Raw genomic sequence first — 15,123 nt, forward strand, 5'->3', positions numbered from 1 at the left:
TTTGAAAGCAAAACAATCGCGAAACGTAGGGGGTCGGCGACGAGACCGCGGCGGCGCGGCGCGGCGGGTCGCGACACGCTTGTCCGCGCGATATATTTACAAGTTATCTGGAATCGGCGGCGCCACGCGACGCCGAGATGCCACGATGCCAGTCGTTCGCGCGCGTGGCGTCCCAAGGATGATCCGGCGACGCAGCGGCTGCACTTACGGACGAGAGCGCGGCGAAAATACACGGAATCCCGCCGACGATCGGAGATACGCGGAATATTATTTCGTGCATTTCGCGAACAAATCGCTTTTTCATTGACGACGACGACGCGGATTACAACGGCGCGTTCTCGATCACTCACCTTCTCGTGATCCCGGCGGGCTGCAAATTGCTGTAAATGAATCGACGCCACGAAACGAAATGCCTGGACCCTGGACTCTGGACCCCTGATGTTAGAAGACAGGTGTAACAGTTTCGAGGATGCGCAGTCGTCATTTTCTTTGACCAATCAGAACTTTATCCAAGATGCCGAAAGCCATATGGCTCCTCTTAGACTGCGTTCGGAAACGTCACCCGAGTGCACACGAGTATACTCCCTTCTCTTTCTATCACAGCGAGTTAGAAGAAGGGAGTATACCCATGATGTTAGAAGACAGGTGTAAAGCCCCTTGCACAATGCCAGGCAACAGGCAATAGGAACAGGAAATAACCAAAAAATCGTTAATTACAACCTAAAAAATTCGAATGCTATGATTGGTTGGCAACAGGCAATAGGCACAGAATTTCCAACGTGACGGAAACTCTGTGTCTGTTGCCTGTGTCACTGTTTATTCTGCATTTATACATGATTTCTGATTTCTATTCCCTGTTCCTATTGCCTGTTGCCTGGCATTGTGCAAGGGGCTTTACATTGCGCATAATGGCGGCCGGAGAATACGACAGCAAATCAAATGTTTATCCAAAATGTGGCGCCAGTCTAGGGATGGGCGATATAGATATAGCCCGGCAGTATCGATATATCGTATCGATACGTATCGTCAGCCGTAGTATTGATACACCTAAATATCAATCAAAAAAGTATCGATATTACCAATATCGATACAAAAAATCGAGTTTTATAAAGCTCAGGTTTCGAAGTAAAAGTATATAATACAGTAATACCCATTAATCGAGTTTTTCTTAAGTAGATAAGCTAGTGTAGGAACTATATATACCCAACTAATTATACTAATTATACCCAAAAAGACTGGATTAATAAACATATAAGTTTTAAAAGGAAAAGAGGTAAAATAAAAAATACAACTTTCTTGATTGTAATAAATATATATATTATAAGGATATTTTATATATAAAGGATATTTCACGTATGCATATTATAATATTATTAAAATAACCTATTATTAAAAGACATATTATTGAAGTAACATAAGGATATTTCACAAATATAAGCATGTTTCGCAAATATTATAATGTTTCACAAATGCCAATCCTCGATCGACAGCGAATTTAAAAACAATAATTGTTGCAAATGTTGCCCAGTTAGCCGATTTCTTAAATCATTTATAATATTTCCTGCTCGAGAAAACAAACGTTCGGACGGAACAGACGTTGCTATAATTGTTAAATAACGCTTGGCTAGTTTCGCTAATGGAGAATGTGGATGACCTTGCCAGTATTTTAACGGCATTCATTGATATTAATGGGTACCTGATTAAGATAATATCTAAACTCTTCGGGCATTTCATTGTTCGTAGTATTAGAAGAAATATATTGTTTAGATTTTTGTATTAATGTTTCATGATAAGCCCAAAAAACATCGTTTTTATTTGCAGATTGATACTCAAAATTATTTTCCTGCTGTTTATGTACATTTTCTTTATTCGCAATGTTTAAAATATTTGTTATTTTGTTTATTGCATGACAACATGCAATTCTATCTAAAAAATGAATTTTTTTAAATCTAGGATCCAGAATAGTAGCAATCGCAATAAGAGATTTTTCTTCGATATTTTTAAATCGTGCCTGCAATTCTTGTGTCAAAACTTTTTTCATGTGACACCCTACTTCACTGGTAGGTTTGCATGATTCTAGCTGATTTGCTAATGTATGTATTATTGGTATAACTTGACTACCAGTAACGTACATTTCACCAGAAAATATAGTTGTTGCTGTTTTAAATGGTTTCAACAATTCCATGAACTCTTTTATAGTTTGCAATTCCAATGCAGATAACATTGATGGAGCTGTAGGATGTTGCAAAAGAATAAGTCCAATTTTATCTGATAATTGGATAAATCGTTCAAGCATGTCAAAAGTGGAATTCCACCGCGTTTCAACACTTTGAATTAATGTTAAGTGGGAATGTTCTCGCAACAAATCCGAAAGAAGAACACTCTTTTTAAAGAAAGTTACAATAGATTTAACTTTTTTGCACAATGCACTGACAATTTTATCTTCTTCTATGATTTTAGCGAGGACCAAATTTAATGTATGCGCGTAACAACCTAAAGATTTTTTTTCTCCAAAACCATCAATTATAGCTTTTTTGATGTTAGACGCATTATCAGAAACGACAACAACTATACTTTGTAATGAAATGCTCCATTTTTCAACTATTTCGAGCAGCCACTCTTTTAAATTATCGGATGTGTGCCTATCATTTAATTCGGTGACGCCTATCATAACAGTTTTTTGATTACAATTTATGTGATAGTGTGCAGTTACTCCGAGGTAACTCTTTGTATGTGAGTCTGTCCAAATATCTGTCGTAAGCGCTACGTCATCTACATTTGACAATTCCTCTTTTATTAAATTTGATAAACAAACATATTTTTCTTCAATTAGCGAAGTTATTACTTTTCTACTTGGAACGATGTATAACGGACTCACACATTTCATAAAGATCTGGAACCCTTGTTTCTCCACTGTAGACAAAGACATATTGTCCTTTGCGATCATAAATACAAGTTTGTTTGTGATGTCCGAAGCTTTAGATCCTCCATCTGAAAAGCAATTAAACAGTTATTTTTTAATATAAAGATATGAAAGTAGTAATTAAAAAGATACTAATCAAACTATCACAACTACATTTACGTTAAAAGACTTTAGCAGAATTAATATCAAAACAACCAATTTAAAATGCAAAACACAATATAATTCAAGTGATATCTTCTTTTTATATAAGATATACTTGGTATAAAATGGTAAAGCTTACATACCTAGGAATGACTTTTGTTTCAAAAATGCGTCTTCCAGTCTCGGTTGTTTGATTTTTCGTTGTTTAAGGTTGCATAATTTTGATGAATTCACACGTACAGATGATTTCGAACTTGTCGACGGAGATAGTGTTAGTTGTTCATCATCGTCTTCTTCTTCTTCTTCATGTGCAATATCTTCACTTAGCTATTAATCAAACAATTTTCGTATTATGATAAAATTATCATGCTAAAATTTTCAAATATTCAAGAGTACTTTTTTTAAAATTTAATTTCCCATTTTATTTCCCATTTCTAATCTCTCTATATAAATTATCTTAACATATTTTATATTTTATAAAAATTTAGAAATATTACTATTTCTTTCCGTTTTTGGGGCTCGTCAGAAGACTCAGAAGTGTTTACCATCTTATCATAAATGTTTGGATGCTTTCGTTGTAAATGATATCGTAAATTGGTCGTGTTCCCACAGGTTTTTATGAATTGTGGGCACACCCTGCATATGTTGCGCCTTCTGAGCCTTTTATAAAATGCTTCCAGAGAGTACTCTTTGGTGGCACTAAAACACAAAATATAGTAATTAATAAAATAAAATAAAATAAGTATTACAATACAATTTTAAATCTAAAAAGTCTAAGGATAAGTTGAATTGGATAAAATTATTTTAATAAAGGAACAATGGAAATGAATGCATACTCTTTTTAGGGATAATATACACAACAAATGTGAAGGATGTGTTCTGATGAAGGAATGAAAATCAAAACTTCTGATCTTTTTACCAAACCGAGCAATACTGAAAAAGCAAAACAAATACATTAAACACATGCAAATAATTTATGAGTCTTTCTTTTTAATAATAACTATGAGAAACACATAAGAAATTTAGGGCCATTGGGCCGGTATTGATAGGAGAGTCTCTGAAATTTGCTTCTTTTTATAGGGAGAGCAGATATATTTTAGGATGCGTAAATTTCAGTTTCAGCATGAATAAAAAATACAACCTTCCTTAACCTACATGGAAGTGAGCAGATCTTTTGATATCGTTAAAAGAAAACAGTTTCCACGTGATTTTATCAGGACTCTCTCTATACGGCGTTTTTCTGCACTTTAGCGTAGACAAATTTAAGATAAAAATGAACTTACGGTAATTCAGTGGTGTCTTGTCTTCTAATTCTCCGCGTTCGCACCGGTAATTGTTGTAATTAGGCTGTGGTTCACTTAGCGGTTCACTTATACGTTGTTTTATGGGCCTTATGACTCCAACAGCGGCAACAGCCAACACGATGTGTATATAGTTATATACATACGATGCAACAGGCCTAAACAGGCAGCAACAATACGCGACACGCGACGCACGATAATTGGCTTTTGCCCACAGGACGCGGAAACGCTTGCCGCGCGGCAAGAAGCGACGCGGTAGCCAATCAACGTGTTGCTTCTCCCGTTCTCCGTAAGAACCAATAGTTTATTGGCTACCGCGTCGCTTCTTGCCGCGCGGCAAGCGTTTTCGCGTCCTGTGTGCAGAAGCCATAATGGCTCCTGGCTCCTGCCTCCTGCACATAGAACGCGGAAACGCATGTCGCGCGGCAAGAGAAGCGACACGGTAGCCAATAAACCTTCTGGTTCTTGGTTCCTACGATTGAGCGGCATATTGATTGGTTACCGCGTCGCTTTTTGCCGCGCGGCAAGAGTTTCCACGTTTTGCACGTTTCCGCGTTTCCGAAACAAATGTGTATCGAATATCGATATAAGCGAATTTTATATCGATATACTAAAATATCGATACTGTATCGCCCATCCCTAGGCGCCACATTTAAATGCAGCATTAGTCACAGTTTGTGACAAAAATGCAAACAAAAATAAAAAATTTGTAAATATAATACGAAACCTCACAAATTAATAAAAAAATATAATACATAATATACTAATAATAAAAAAACAATCTCTACATTAAAAGGTAAAGAAAGATTAAATATTGCAAATAAGAAATTAGAAAACATTATTAATAAGGAAGTATACAGAAATGATTACTCGTATTGCAAACTGTAAGAATAATATTCCTGACACAATGTTATATTTAAAATCGTCTTAAGTTTATTATAGAATGCTATATGTATAATAAAATAGCCTTTGCATCATTTTAAGATAAGCTTTTCTGTAATCTGAAATCTAAGATTGAACTATGAGCACCGTTCTATAAGTTGTAGAGACGTGTAATTGATTGTAATATAAAAGAAAGTGTAGGAGTGATATTATATTAAAACAATTATAAATAAAGGAATGCAATTCTTCCAGAACATGTTTTTATTTTACATTTTTTACATTTTCCTTATTCCAGGCCAAACACTGAACCGATCAATCCAATTTTAATGTAAAATTTTTTTACATTTCTTAAAAACCTGTAAGCTTTTGGACTTAATGATCTTAACGAAATGGCTGATGTAATATCTTCAGCTGACCATTTGACATGACTCCTTGTCGATGACATTAACATTTTAATCTGGCCAGGTGTAAATACCTTACGCAGAGCATCAATGGCTATTGTTTCCGCCTATTTATGCCTATCCTTCGCCATTTTTTCAACTTCTATTTGCAACTGTGTAACTTGTATACTTAAACCTTAATTTTTTTTTTCTAAGAATTCTTTTTCTTCTAAAAGATTTTTATTTTTGTTTAGGAGTTCTTGGTTCCGTTTCTCTGTATTTCCTAATTGCATCAACAACGTTTTGACACTGTTACACCTGTCTTCTAACACCATGGTATTAATACGTTATGCAAAAGTCTGTGTTCCCCGCTATATATAGTCGTGGACGTAAGTTAACGCACAAGCTTTGGCGTATCCTGATTTGTCAGGTCGAGGACTACGACTGTCGTATATTGCTACTGTCGCGAACATAAAACTAACTGAAATATACTTCGTATTATCTCTATTTATGAAAGTTCGTTTCATTTAATGCCGCGAGCACGGATATGTATGAGATCGTCGTCGTCAGGATCTGAAAACAACCGAAAAACATGGATTAGTATCCGGGTGATTTGAAGAATTTATTCGGAAGATGTCACGAGATGACGAGTACTTACCGTAGTGTAGAAAGGAAAAGACAAGGTAAAGAACCTTCCTGCGGTAAGTTTGCAAGGTATCCTTGCGCGTGCTACTATAATAGGCAGATTGGAATCCCGTGGGAAACGTTGCCACTCCAGATTATGCGCTATCGTTCCAATGTTTTCGCTCTTTGTTGGCCGCCGCATAAAATCACGTTTTATTATTAAATAAAAAAATATATAATTCTTATATTTCTTTGTGAGTTACCTTTTCGATAATGCACTCGCTAAGATAGCAATATATAAAAATGTAGTACATCATCGCTAACATGTATAAGATGGTCGTAATAATATCGTTAACATTACCGTGTTGAACGTGCTGAAACAAAAAATGTTTTATTGATGTTCAATCTTTTCATATCATTCAATAATACATATTATATACATTCGTAATAATACCTATAGTATTTTGAATATTATACTTGTTTAATTAGAAAAAGAACCGGTATAAATGTCCATTACCAAGATAAGTTCGCGTCCATACAAAATTAGCATCATCCAATATGACAATAACTGTAAGAGAAGAAAGTCACGAAAGGACTTTTCTATGATGCCCACATAGCTGAAATTAATAATTAATACTGTCGTTGTCAAAGAATTCCGCATGATTCTTATGAGAAAAACGTCTTTGGTCACAACATATCACAAATTCAAGCAAATTGACCGAAGACGTGTTTCTCATAAGAATCGTGCGAGATCTTTTGAATAAAATTAATGTAGGAGAAGACACTTTCTTTAATTATATTAGGACTACATACATACACGATCAAAAATTTCAAGTCATATTCTCGGAAACATTGTAACATTTTTGAAAATTTCTTTTTATTTGAATAAAATTAAAATCGAACGGAATTAAAATGAGAACTACAGATTTAATCTTTAATTCTGCAATCATATTTCACAATGCGTGTGGTATTCGCCCGGAGAAAAAATCTCCCGAAAAATTGTCAGTTTGAAGTCTTGTAATCCCGTGATAATCTCTAATCTATTTCGATTTACCTTAGAATATGCACGTGTAGCTTGATGATGCACGAGAGGCAAGCGCAGTTACGCGCGTTCTTCGTGTAACGGTGCCTGATGGAGCCGTCATATTGCTTAAGGGTTGCGGCGAGTACGTCGAACTGTCCACACGCGTGGAACACGATGATGTACAGGAAGCAGTCCACGGTGGCCAATGCTGTGGCGCTGAAGAACGCTGTAAACGACTGCACGACGTAGAGTATCTCGTACACGGGCGACTCTTTGTCGCGGAAGGGATAGAGCCCTTCCTGAGGCAGGGTTCTAATCGTTGCGTTCCAGACACCGTTATTGCGCCACATATTCACGACCGGTGTTAACATAAATCCTAAAAAGCACGTTCACGTTTAATTAAGTCTATCACCTAATAAAGAAATGGATTGGTAAACGGTTTAGCGAAGATTGCATTTACTTCGCAAACTTGTAGCTGGATAATACGAGAAACGTTTGACAAATCAGAATACATAAAATACAAATAAATAAAGTCTAAACTGAATTTTATAGTTTAGATGGTTTTTACGTTTATAGTAGGTGTTACTTGATTGTCCAATTTCTTACCCATTGTCGCCAGCATCATAAGCACAGTGCTAAGTATGCTGAACCGCCTGCCTCTTTTAGCGTAATAGATCATGATTTGTCGGCTCCGCTTCGCCAGGTAGCGATAGTTCGCCCAGTCGGCGGTCATCGTGTAGAGAATGAACCGGAAGTTCCTGGCCATCACTTTCATGAAGACGAATCTCGCCAAGAGCGGAATTATTGGAACTGTACCGAGGATCTCGTGCATCACCGAGTTCCAATCCGTCACCGTGTAAAGCACGGTATATGTTTGTACAATCGCAGGGAACGTGATGAAGACGATCAGTATGAAGATCGAGCCGCACTGTAAATTGCAGAGAAACCACGTATCCTGTGGCCAGTAGCCCAGTAGCCGCATCCCATAACGAATTATCGCGATGGCACGATCGAAGCTTCCGATCTCTTCCTCGTCTTCCGATTCTGACGGTTTCGGACGAATGGGCCGGATCATCATCGATCTCTACCGTTACAATCGACTTCGAGCAGTGATCTCGAATGGTACTGGTTGCTTCAATCGTTGCCAATTAAATAGTACTGGTGATCTCGAGTGCCTTTAATAACAATTGCGAATAGTATTATTAACAATTGAGATGATTGATAGTTAATAAATAGACGCCGCTGGCGTAAAATGATACGATTTGGTTGAATGGAATTTTCAGTTAAGTGAAATATATTTATAAAAAACGACGCTAACGATTTTTAAAAATAATTTTAACCAACGTTGGATGATCTTTATAGCTTTAACATTCCTGCTAACGTACTGGCAATTTCGGACTGATGTGTTATCAGTTTTATTCGTTCGTTTTCCTATTTGAGAATTCATATTGTTCGTCGACCTCTAAAATAATCAACCTGTAATAGGGCATTTTCTAATAAATTACCTAATTTTTCTTAATTGTTCAATGAATTGCCCGTCACATTTACCTGTCATTTATTTAAAAATGGTTTGCGCTAATTTACGATTAATAATAACTCCATGAAATGTGCGAATATTATTACCGTGCGGATAATCTGTTGACAAGAATATTACCATTAATTGTGGGGATGTGACTGGATAATCAACTTCTACGATTAATCATCATTTCAAATACTAATTGCAAATACAAATTCAATTATTATTTCTAAATCAACATTAATTATTAGCGATAGTAATTTAGATAGAAAAATGAAAATATATATGTATAGTTACAATAATAGATATACATCATATGTATATAAAAATATATATAAATATAATGTATATAATCACTTATCGTTTCCTTTTTGCAACGAGTTTATAGTTTATTTCAAAAGTATCTTCATGTATAACAATATATGAAACTTACACATTGCAAAAATACCAAACGTGTCATTTATCAATGAAAGTTCGTTTCATTGAATGCGAGCACAGCTATGTATAAGATCGTCGTCATCAAGATCTGAAAACATACCGAAAAACACGGATTATAGTATCCGGATCATCTGAAACATTCGGAAGATGTCACGAAATGACGAATACTTATCGTAGTGTAGCAAGGGAAAGACAATTAAGGTAAGGAACCTTCCTGCGGTATATTTGCGAGGTATCCTTGCGCGTGCTATACTATGGCTGCATTCCAATATTTACCGTCAGCAACTTTCAGTACTGAAAATCTATAGTATACGTGACATAAAATATAGATTTGCAGTACTGACAGTGAATATCGGAATGCAGCCTATAAGTAATAGGTAGATTTAGAATCCCGTGAGAAACGTTGCCACTTCAGATTATGCGCTATCGTTCCAATGTTTTCGCTCTTTGTCGGCCGCCGCATATAAAATCACGTTTTATTATTAAATAAAAAAATATAGTATTCTTATTTGTGAGTTACTTTTTCGATAATGCACTCGCTAACATAGCAATATATGAAAATGTAGTGCATGGTCGACCTGTGTATGTAATATAGGGCATCTTCTAATAAATTTGCTAATTTTTCTTAATTGTTCAATGAATTGCCCGTCATATTTACCTGTCATTTATTTAATCGTTGTTTGTGCTAATTTACGATTAATAATAACTTCCATGAAATGTTCGAATATTACCGTGCGGATAATCTGTTGACAAGAATATCACCATTAATTGCGGGGATGCGACTGGATAATCTACTTCTACGATTAATCATTATTTCAGTAAAGATTTTCAAATACAAATTTAGTTAATACTTCTAAATAATCAACATTAATTATTAGCGATAGTAATTTAGATAGAAAAATAGAAAAATATATATTAATATAGTTACAAAAATTATAGATAAATATAGGTATATAAAATATACATAAATATATTACATATTTATATATAAAAGATATAATTTTTCTGAAGCAGGTAGCATTGTAGGTGGGGGAAGGTTCTCCCTTTCTAACATTTTTTTCCTAGAGGAAGTTTGTGTATCATCTGACTGATCTCACAGAACAGTCAACAGAACGCTGTCTAGTATATCCCGAAAGTGGAACCTAACCTGTTTGCGACTCCGTGACTCCGTGACTCCGTGTTCGTGTTGAATGTAAACAAGCTCACACAATGCGTCCGCATAAATTCAAACTTCCTTGTGACGTGGACAGGTAAAGAATTATGTGTAAAGAGCGAGCGACATATTTTAAAATCAATATCCAAGATCGAGGTCTTGCATAATAACAAATAACATTATCTTCATGAAAGATATCTTTTGCCTGAAAGAGATAGCCTGTGTTGACCTGTGCTGTTCTCTTTAGTTTTTCGGAAACCGACAAGAAGGTGGTGATTGTCTCGGTGTTTGGTAAGTCTCAGTATCGAGCAAAGGGATGCAAGACGGATATGCTGAGTTCTATACTCCAGCTGAACCTCCTGGATGAACCAGAGATGGATCAACAGTCCTGGGTGAGATATCTTCCTTAGATCTTTCTGACTTCCTAAAAAATAATATTCTAATTCTACATGTTTTTTTTAACAGTGTGAAATTGAAGGATATTACAATCCTAAAGAGAAGACAGTTTACCTGCACTTAAGAGGCTTCCTTGACGCTTATGCAATTGTAGCCGAATACGATAAGTTCACAGAGAAGCAGGACTGCAAGGACTTTCTTAGTGTTTGGGCACACATGAGAGACAAATATGCAAGAGCGCTCCTAGTGCTGTTTCATATTTCTCATGTGATGGTGCTCACTCATCCGACGCACATCTTCGACTACAGTTATATGCATTTATTCCGTGCTATGGACATAGTCAGGTTAGTATTAGATTTATTATTTTCGGTTAAGTTAAGTGTCTTTATATTGAGAACAAATATATAAACAAATAAAATTTACATCAGATTTTTCTTTTTTCAATGAAATAATGATTGTAATGCTTTTATAATAGGCAAAAGCTTTCCCCGCAGCTTTCCGACGTGTTAAGTTCCATTCATAGTCTACCCAAGGATTGGATTTCGAATGTCAGGCCCTGTTCACCGCGGGTGTTATTTTACTTTGAAACCTGTCCTGCGGTATTCCAGGATCCGAACAGTGAGGCTAATATCAAAAAGCTAGAGCATTCCCTTGAGGATCAAATTTACCATGTGTTAAGAAAACATAGGATTGTTACAAATATCAGGTATGATAAAATAGGATTGTTACAAATATTGAGTGTAAAATTAACATGATTTCTCTTTATGGCAAATCTAACAAAACATTGAAACCACTTTTCTTTTTTCGTAGCTCGAATTCCTTGTTTGCGATACCAGCTAATCAGGAATTCGTGTATGTGCATACCGGAAATACAGACTCAAGGGACATGTTGGGTTACATGGCGAGAAAGTTAATACAGAGCTGTAAAACCAGTTCCGGTAGTACACCGAGAAGTCTCACTAGTCTGGATCCACCCAATATCGCGGTGGATGACACCGAAACTGGTAAGACTAAAATGGATGATGATAAAACAAGAGCGATGTAATATGTGAAATATAATTCTTGTGTACATTTACAGAGACTCACTCGTTTAGATCGTTTTTACAACAACATATAAATTTGGCTTTTGCAAGAGGATTTGATGATAACGTCAGTCGACATTCCATACCAGCCCATTTTGAGGTGATTAAAATTTTGAATTGTGAAATATATCGTTCATTTAATGCTAGATCACGCTGAATAAGTTTAGTAATCAATTAATTAATATTATACATATTAATTAATATTAGTATTAAAGTAACCTCTCACGCCTAAAAGTGAGTGACACTTTCCAGGTACCTACTTTAAACATATTCTGCCAAGTAGCGAACAAAGTTTTCGACTATTTTATTCATGGAACGGACAAAGAGCTGTCGACGCTTCATAATTTGTTAGATACCGACGTGAAGTTCAGTAAGAGCCGATGTAGCAAGGTACTTCCAAGAGCTTTACAAGCGTATCAAGAGAACTTGCCGCAGCATTATACGAGGTAAAGCTGTTTGAGATGGTCGAGATTCACGTCCACATCACGTTCCAAGCAAAATGATGGTTTTTAGAGCGTATCACGAGTCGAAACTGGCGCACGCGATGACAGTCTTCGAAATACACGCCCGTGGTCCGTTGTTCGAGGAGTTCAGTGAGAAATTGCAGGCCGAGTGTGACAAGCATTGGCGAGCCGGCAGGCAAATGTGCGAGGTGTTGTCGCTCACCGGGCATCCTTGCACGAATCCCGTTCATAGAGGAGGTAGCGAAGGTGCGGGAGGTGGGGAACAAACTGAACCCAGAGAGGACGACAGGTATGTTTTCTTATATATGGAGGAGTAAAAGCCATAGTGGTGTAAGTTAAATTTTTTAAAATATATATTATATAGATTGCATCTATACAAACGAGTTAATATTTTAAAAAATTTGATTTACACCACTATGGCTTTTGCCCCTCCATATAATGCACTATTCATATATTCTTACATAAATATTATTTACAATATCAATTGTCTTAATTTTCATTTGTAGCGAGCTGCCTGTCAGAGAGCATTGCAGCGGCGTTAGATGTGTGTGTGCTTGTAATTGCGGTAGGATCCAAGGCTCGAGGGAAGATCCCTTCAGTCTGAAACAGGCGAATTACGAATATTTCCAGATGTTAGCGAAACAATGCGGTTGCGCGCAATTGGAAAGCGTACAGTTTCCCGTGTTTCAACCCAGCACACATAACTACAGGTAAAGCGTAAAAATGCTGCTGAAGATTTCTTCTACGGACAGTACTAATGTGCTCCTTTGTTTTTCTTTGTCTCTCAGAGCGGCGCAGTTATTTTCAGCGACGAAACGCCACGATTCCTTCAGTCGCAACGAATCCTCTACGCCACAAGAGACGCAAGCTTGCAGTTTAGGAGCCGATACCCTGAATGGCAAGTAATAGCGTTGATAAAAGAAGCGTCCTTTTAATAAAACGTTTAATTTAATGAAAATATTGCAGATGAAATTACAGAATACGGTAGCGGCGGTCAATCGCCGACAGCGAGCGATCCGATAGAAGGCGATATTCCGAGATTGAGCAGTAAGACAAGTTTGACGCCGAGCGACTCACACAAAGTTGTTATAGAAATCACTAACAGCGATGCGGAAAACTCGAAAGGTATTTCGTCGCTACAGAAGTTTGAACCTAGATATTGAATCGGAAATCTATACGGATGTATACGTGTTTTACAGACAAATCTCTGGTAAGACAACCATCGACGACGGAATATCTGCCTGGAATGTTGCACACCGAATCACCGGCCGGCTTGCTACCGCAATTCTCCAGTTGGTCTCTAGTATGCCTTGGACCGAGCAGCCTTTATTCTCACAATTTGGGACTGCAGCATCAGATCGGGATGTTCCCTACCTCCGCGTATCTGCTACCGTGGGACGTGACTGTCAGGTGAGGAGAAAATAAAATGTCGTAACTTCTGCACGTATGCGGAGTAGCGCCTTCAACGTTCTCCGCGGAAAGGATTTTCTAAGAGGGAACAAATACACCGGTCACAGATTGGAGCATCAGAAGGAACGGAATCCGCTGTGGCCATTGGTGGGCGATCACGGGGGTTACTGTCCCCGAGGCAAGAACTTCCAGAACATAAACGTCATACGTGCCCGTAAGTCGAAGGGCAAGGAGTTCGTGGTGAAGATATTCGTCGGGGTGGAGTACGAGTGTCCGCGCGGGCATCGATTTATGGCGTCCGCGCCCGACAAGGTGCTGAAGGCGACCGGAAGCGGCATAGTGAAGGACAGCGGGAACAAGGTGACGTCCAGCACGGCCGACATGCCGCTCTACTTTCCTTGCCCGTGCAGGTTCGTGGAATATGATCGTGCTCGATTTGATAAAGTCCACGTGACGTAAATCTGCTCGACGAACAAATACATTTCCCTTTCGCCGTCTCTTTCTTTCAGGCATACCAAGCCCTTGATCGCCCAGCTGATGAGAATCCACGTGGTGACGCCTAAAGCGCCGGTGCACGTCACGTTGAACCCTCGGGTCCAACCTGGGCCCCCGCCCTGCCCTATATTCGTCACCGGATGCGAGGAGCCGATCAAGCTTTCCCAGAGCACATACTGGGTCTTAAGATTACCGTATCCTTTTTTATAACGAAACTTTGTACATATTTGTATATTTTGAGTGCTGACAACATGCAAGTAAGCTAACAATAAGTCACCCTGCATTCATTAAGGACTTTCTTTATAATTAATATATATAATTGTATAATTATAATATAATAATATGATTATATTATAAAATGCTGATAACGCAAGTAAGCTGAGTCACACTGCATTCATCAAGGGCTTTCTTTATAATTGATATATATATAATTATAATATAATAATACATATATAGATATTATATTATAATTATATTACAATAGAATAATACAATTATACTACAATGAACATATAGTAATATGATATAATATAACAGAAAAATCCTTATTCGACTCTCTTTCCCTCTTCGATAATTTTGCATAATTTTCTTAACAAATTCTAAAGATACGTATACATGGGCGAGAAAGGACCGTATTTACCGCCCAAGGAACAGGTGCCTCCGTCGCACGGGCGTTTGCTAGCCGGCATGTATGGCATCTGCGAGGTCGTCAAGTGAAAAAAAGACGACGCGATATTGAGATATTCCGCCGTGACTCAGATGACCCGTGGACAAGTGTTTTGGACGCGCGTGAACTATCGTGTGTTTTGAAATACTGTGCGTTGAAAATAAAGCAATTTGAAAATTTGTGAATTCTCGGCTCGACTCTCGACCCCTTGCAAATCCTAACTTGGC

General features: G+C 37.4%; 3 protein-coding genes across 3 annotated transcripts; 1 reads left to right on the forward strand and 2 right to left on the reverse strand.

Annotated features, from left to right (window-relative positions):
- Positions 1-1,292: 1,292 nt before the first annotated feature.
- LOC139768650 (E3 SUMO-protein ligase ZBED1-like) lies at positions 1,293-4,626 on the reverse strand. The gene is made up of 4 exons (XM_071699061.1): positions 4,348-4,626; positions 3,562-3,763; positions 3,208-3,391; positions 1,293-2,991 (listed from the first exon to the last, which is right to left on the reverse strand). The coding sequence occupies exons 2-4, from the start codon at positions 3,610-3,612 to the stop codon at positions 1,667-1,669; spliced, it is 1,560 nt and encodes a 519-aa protein (XP_071555162.1). The 5' UTR covers positions 3,613-3,763; positions 4,348-4,626; the 3' UTR covers positions 1,293-1,666.
- Positions 4,627-5,477: 851 nt separating this feature from the next.
- Positions 5,478-8,745, reverse strand: LOC139768653 (odorant receptor 13a-like). Its single transcript, XM_071699066.1, has 7 exons — positions 8,661-8,745; positions 7,882-8,450; positions 7,306-7,651; positions 6,769-6,868; positions 6,515-6,625; positions 6,286-6,435; positions 5,478-6,200 (listed from the first exon to the last, which is right to left on the reverse strand). The coding sequence occupies exons 2-7, from the start codon at positions 8,351-8,353 to the stop codon at positions 6,132-6,134; spliced, it is 1,248 nt and encodes a 415-aa protein (XP_071555167.1). The 5' UTR covers positions 8,354-8,450; positions 8,661-8,745; the 3' UTR covers positions 5,478-6,131.
- A 1,574-nt stretch (positions 8,746-10,319) lies between these two features.
- On the forward strand, positions 10,320-15,081 carry LOC139768656 (nonsense-mediated mRNA decay factor SMG8). Its single transcript, XM_071699068.1, has 15 exons — positions 10,320-10,479; positions 10,630-10,774; positions 10,848-11,122; positions 11,254-11,484; positions 11,589-11,782; positions 11,857-11,960; positions 12,113-12,306; positions 12,374-12,613; positions 12,831-13,034; positions 13,113-13,222; positions 13,291-13,449; positions 13,524-13,734; positions 13,842-14,144; positions 14,244-14,423; positions 14,835-15,081. Exons 1-15 carry the CDS (start codon positions 10,439-10,441, stop codon positions 14,944-14,946), a joined length of 2,703 nt encoding a protein of 900 aa, XP_071555169.1. The 5' UTR covers positions 10,320-10,438; the 3' UTR covers positions 14,947-15,081.
- Positions 15,082-15,123: the final 42 nt, after the last annotated feature.

The sequence above is a fragment of the Temnothorax nylanderi genome, unplaced genomic scaffold (genome assembly GCF_030848795.1).
Source record: "Temnothorax nylanderi isolate EJ_2023f unplaced genomic scaffold, tnyl_v1.0 TNYL_tig0017_pilon, whole genome shotgun sequence".
Lineage (NCBI taxonomy): Eukaryota > Metazoa > Arthropoda > Insecta > Hymenoptera > Formicidae > Temnothorax > Temnothorax nylanderi.

Excerpts from the sequence above, each read along its gene's own strand:
- LOC139768653 (XM_071699066.1), bottom strand. The coding sequence starts at position 8,353 with ATGATGATCCGGCCCATTCGTCCGAAACCGTCAGAATCGGAAGACGAG. Across the intron at positions 6,436-6,514 it reads GCGAGTGCATTATCGAAAAG|AGCGAAAACATTGGAACGAT; the intron begins GTAACTCACAAA and ends CGGCCAACAAAG. Across the intron at positions 6,201-6,285 it reads CTTTTCCTTTCTACACTACG|ATCCTGACGACGACGATCTC; the intron begins GTAAGTACTCGT and ends GGTTGTTTTCAG.
- LOC139768650 (XM_071699061.1), bottom strand. The coding sequence starts at position 3,612 with ATGGTAAACACTTCTGAGTCTTCTGACGAGCCCCAAAAACGGAAAGAA. Across the intron at positions 3,392-3,561 it reads CCCAAAAACGGAAAGAAATA|CTAAGTGAAGATATTGCACA; the intron begins GTAATATTTCTA and ends TTTGATTAATAG. Across the intron at positions 2,992-3,207 it reads GAAACAAAAGTCATTCCTAG|ATGGAGGATCTAAAGCTTCG; the intron begins GTATGTAAGCTT and ends ATTGCTTTTCAG.
- LOC139768656 (XM_071699068.1), top strand. The coding sequence starts at position 10,439 with ATGCGTCCGCATAAATTCAAACTTCCTTGTGACGTGGACAG. Across the intron at positions 11,485-11,588 it reads AGGATTGTTACAAATATCAG|CTCGAATTCCTTGTTTGCGA; the intron begins GTATGATAAAAT and ends CTTTTTTCGTAG. Across the intron at positions 13,735-13,841 it reads CCGTGGGACGTGACTGTCAG|ATTGGAGCATCAGAAGGAAC; the intron begins GTGAGGAGAAAA and ends CACCGGTCACAG.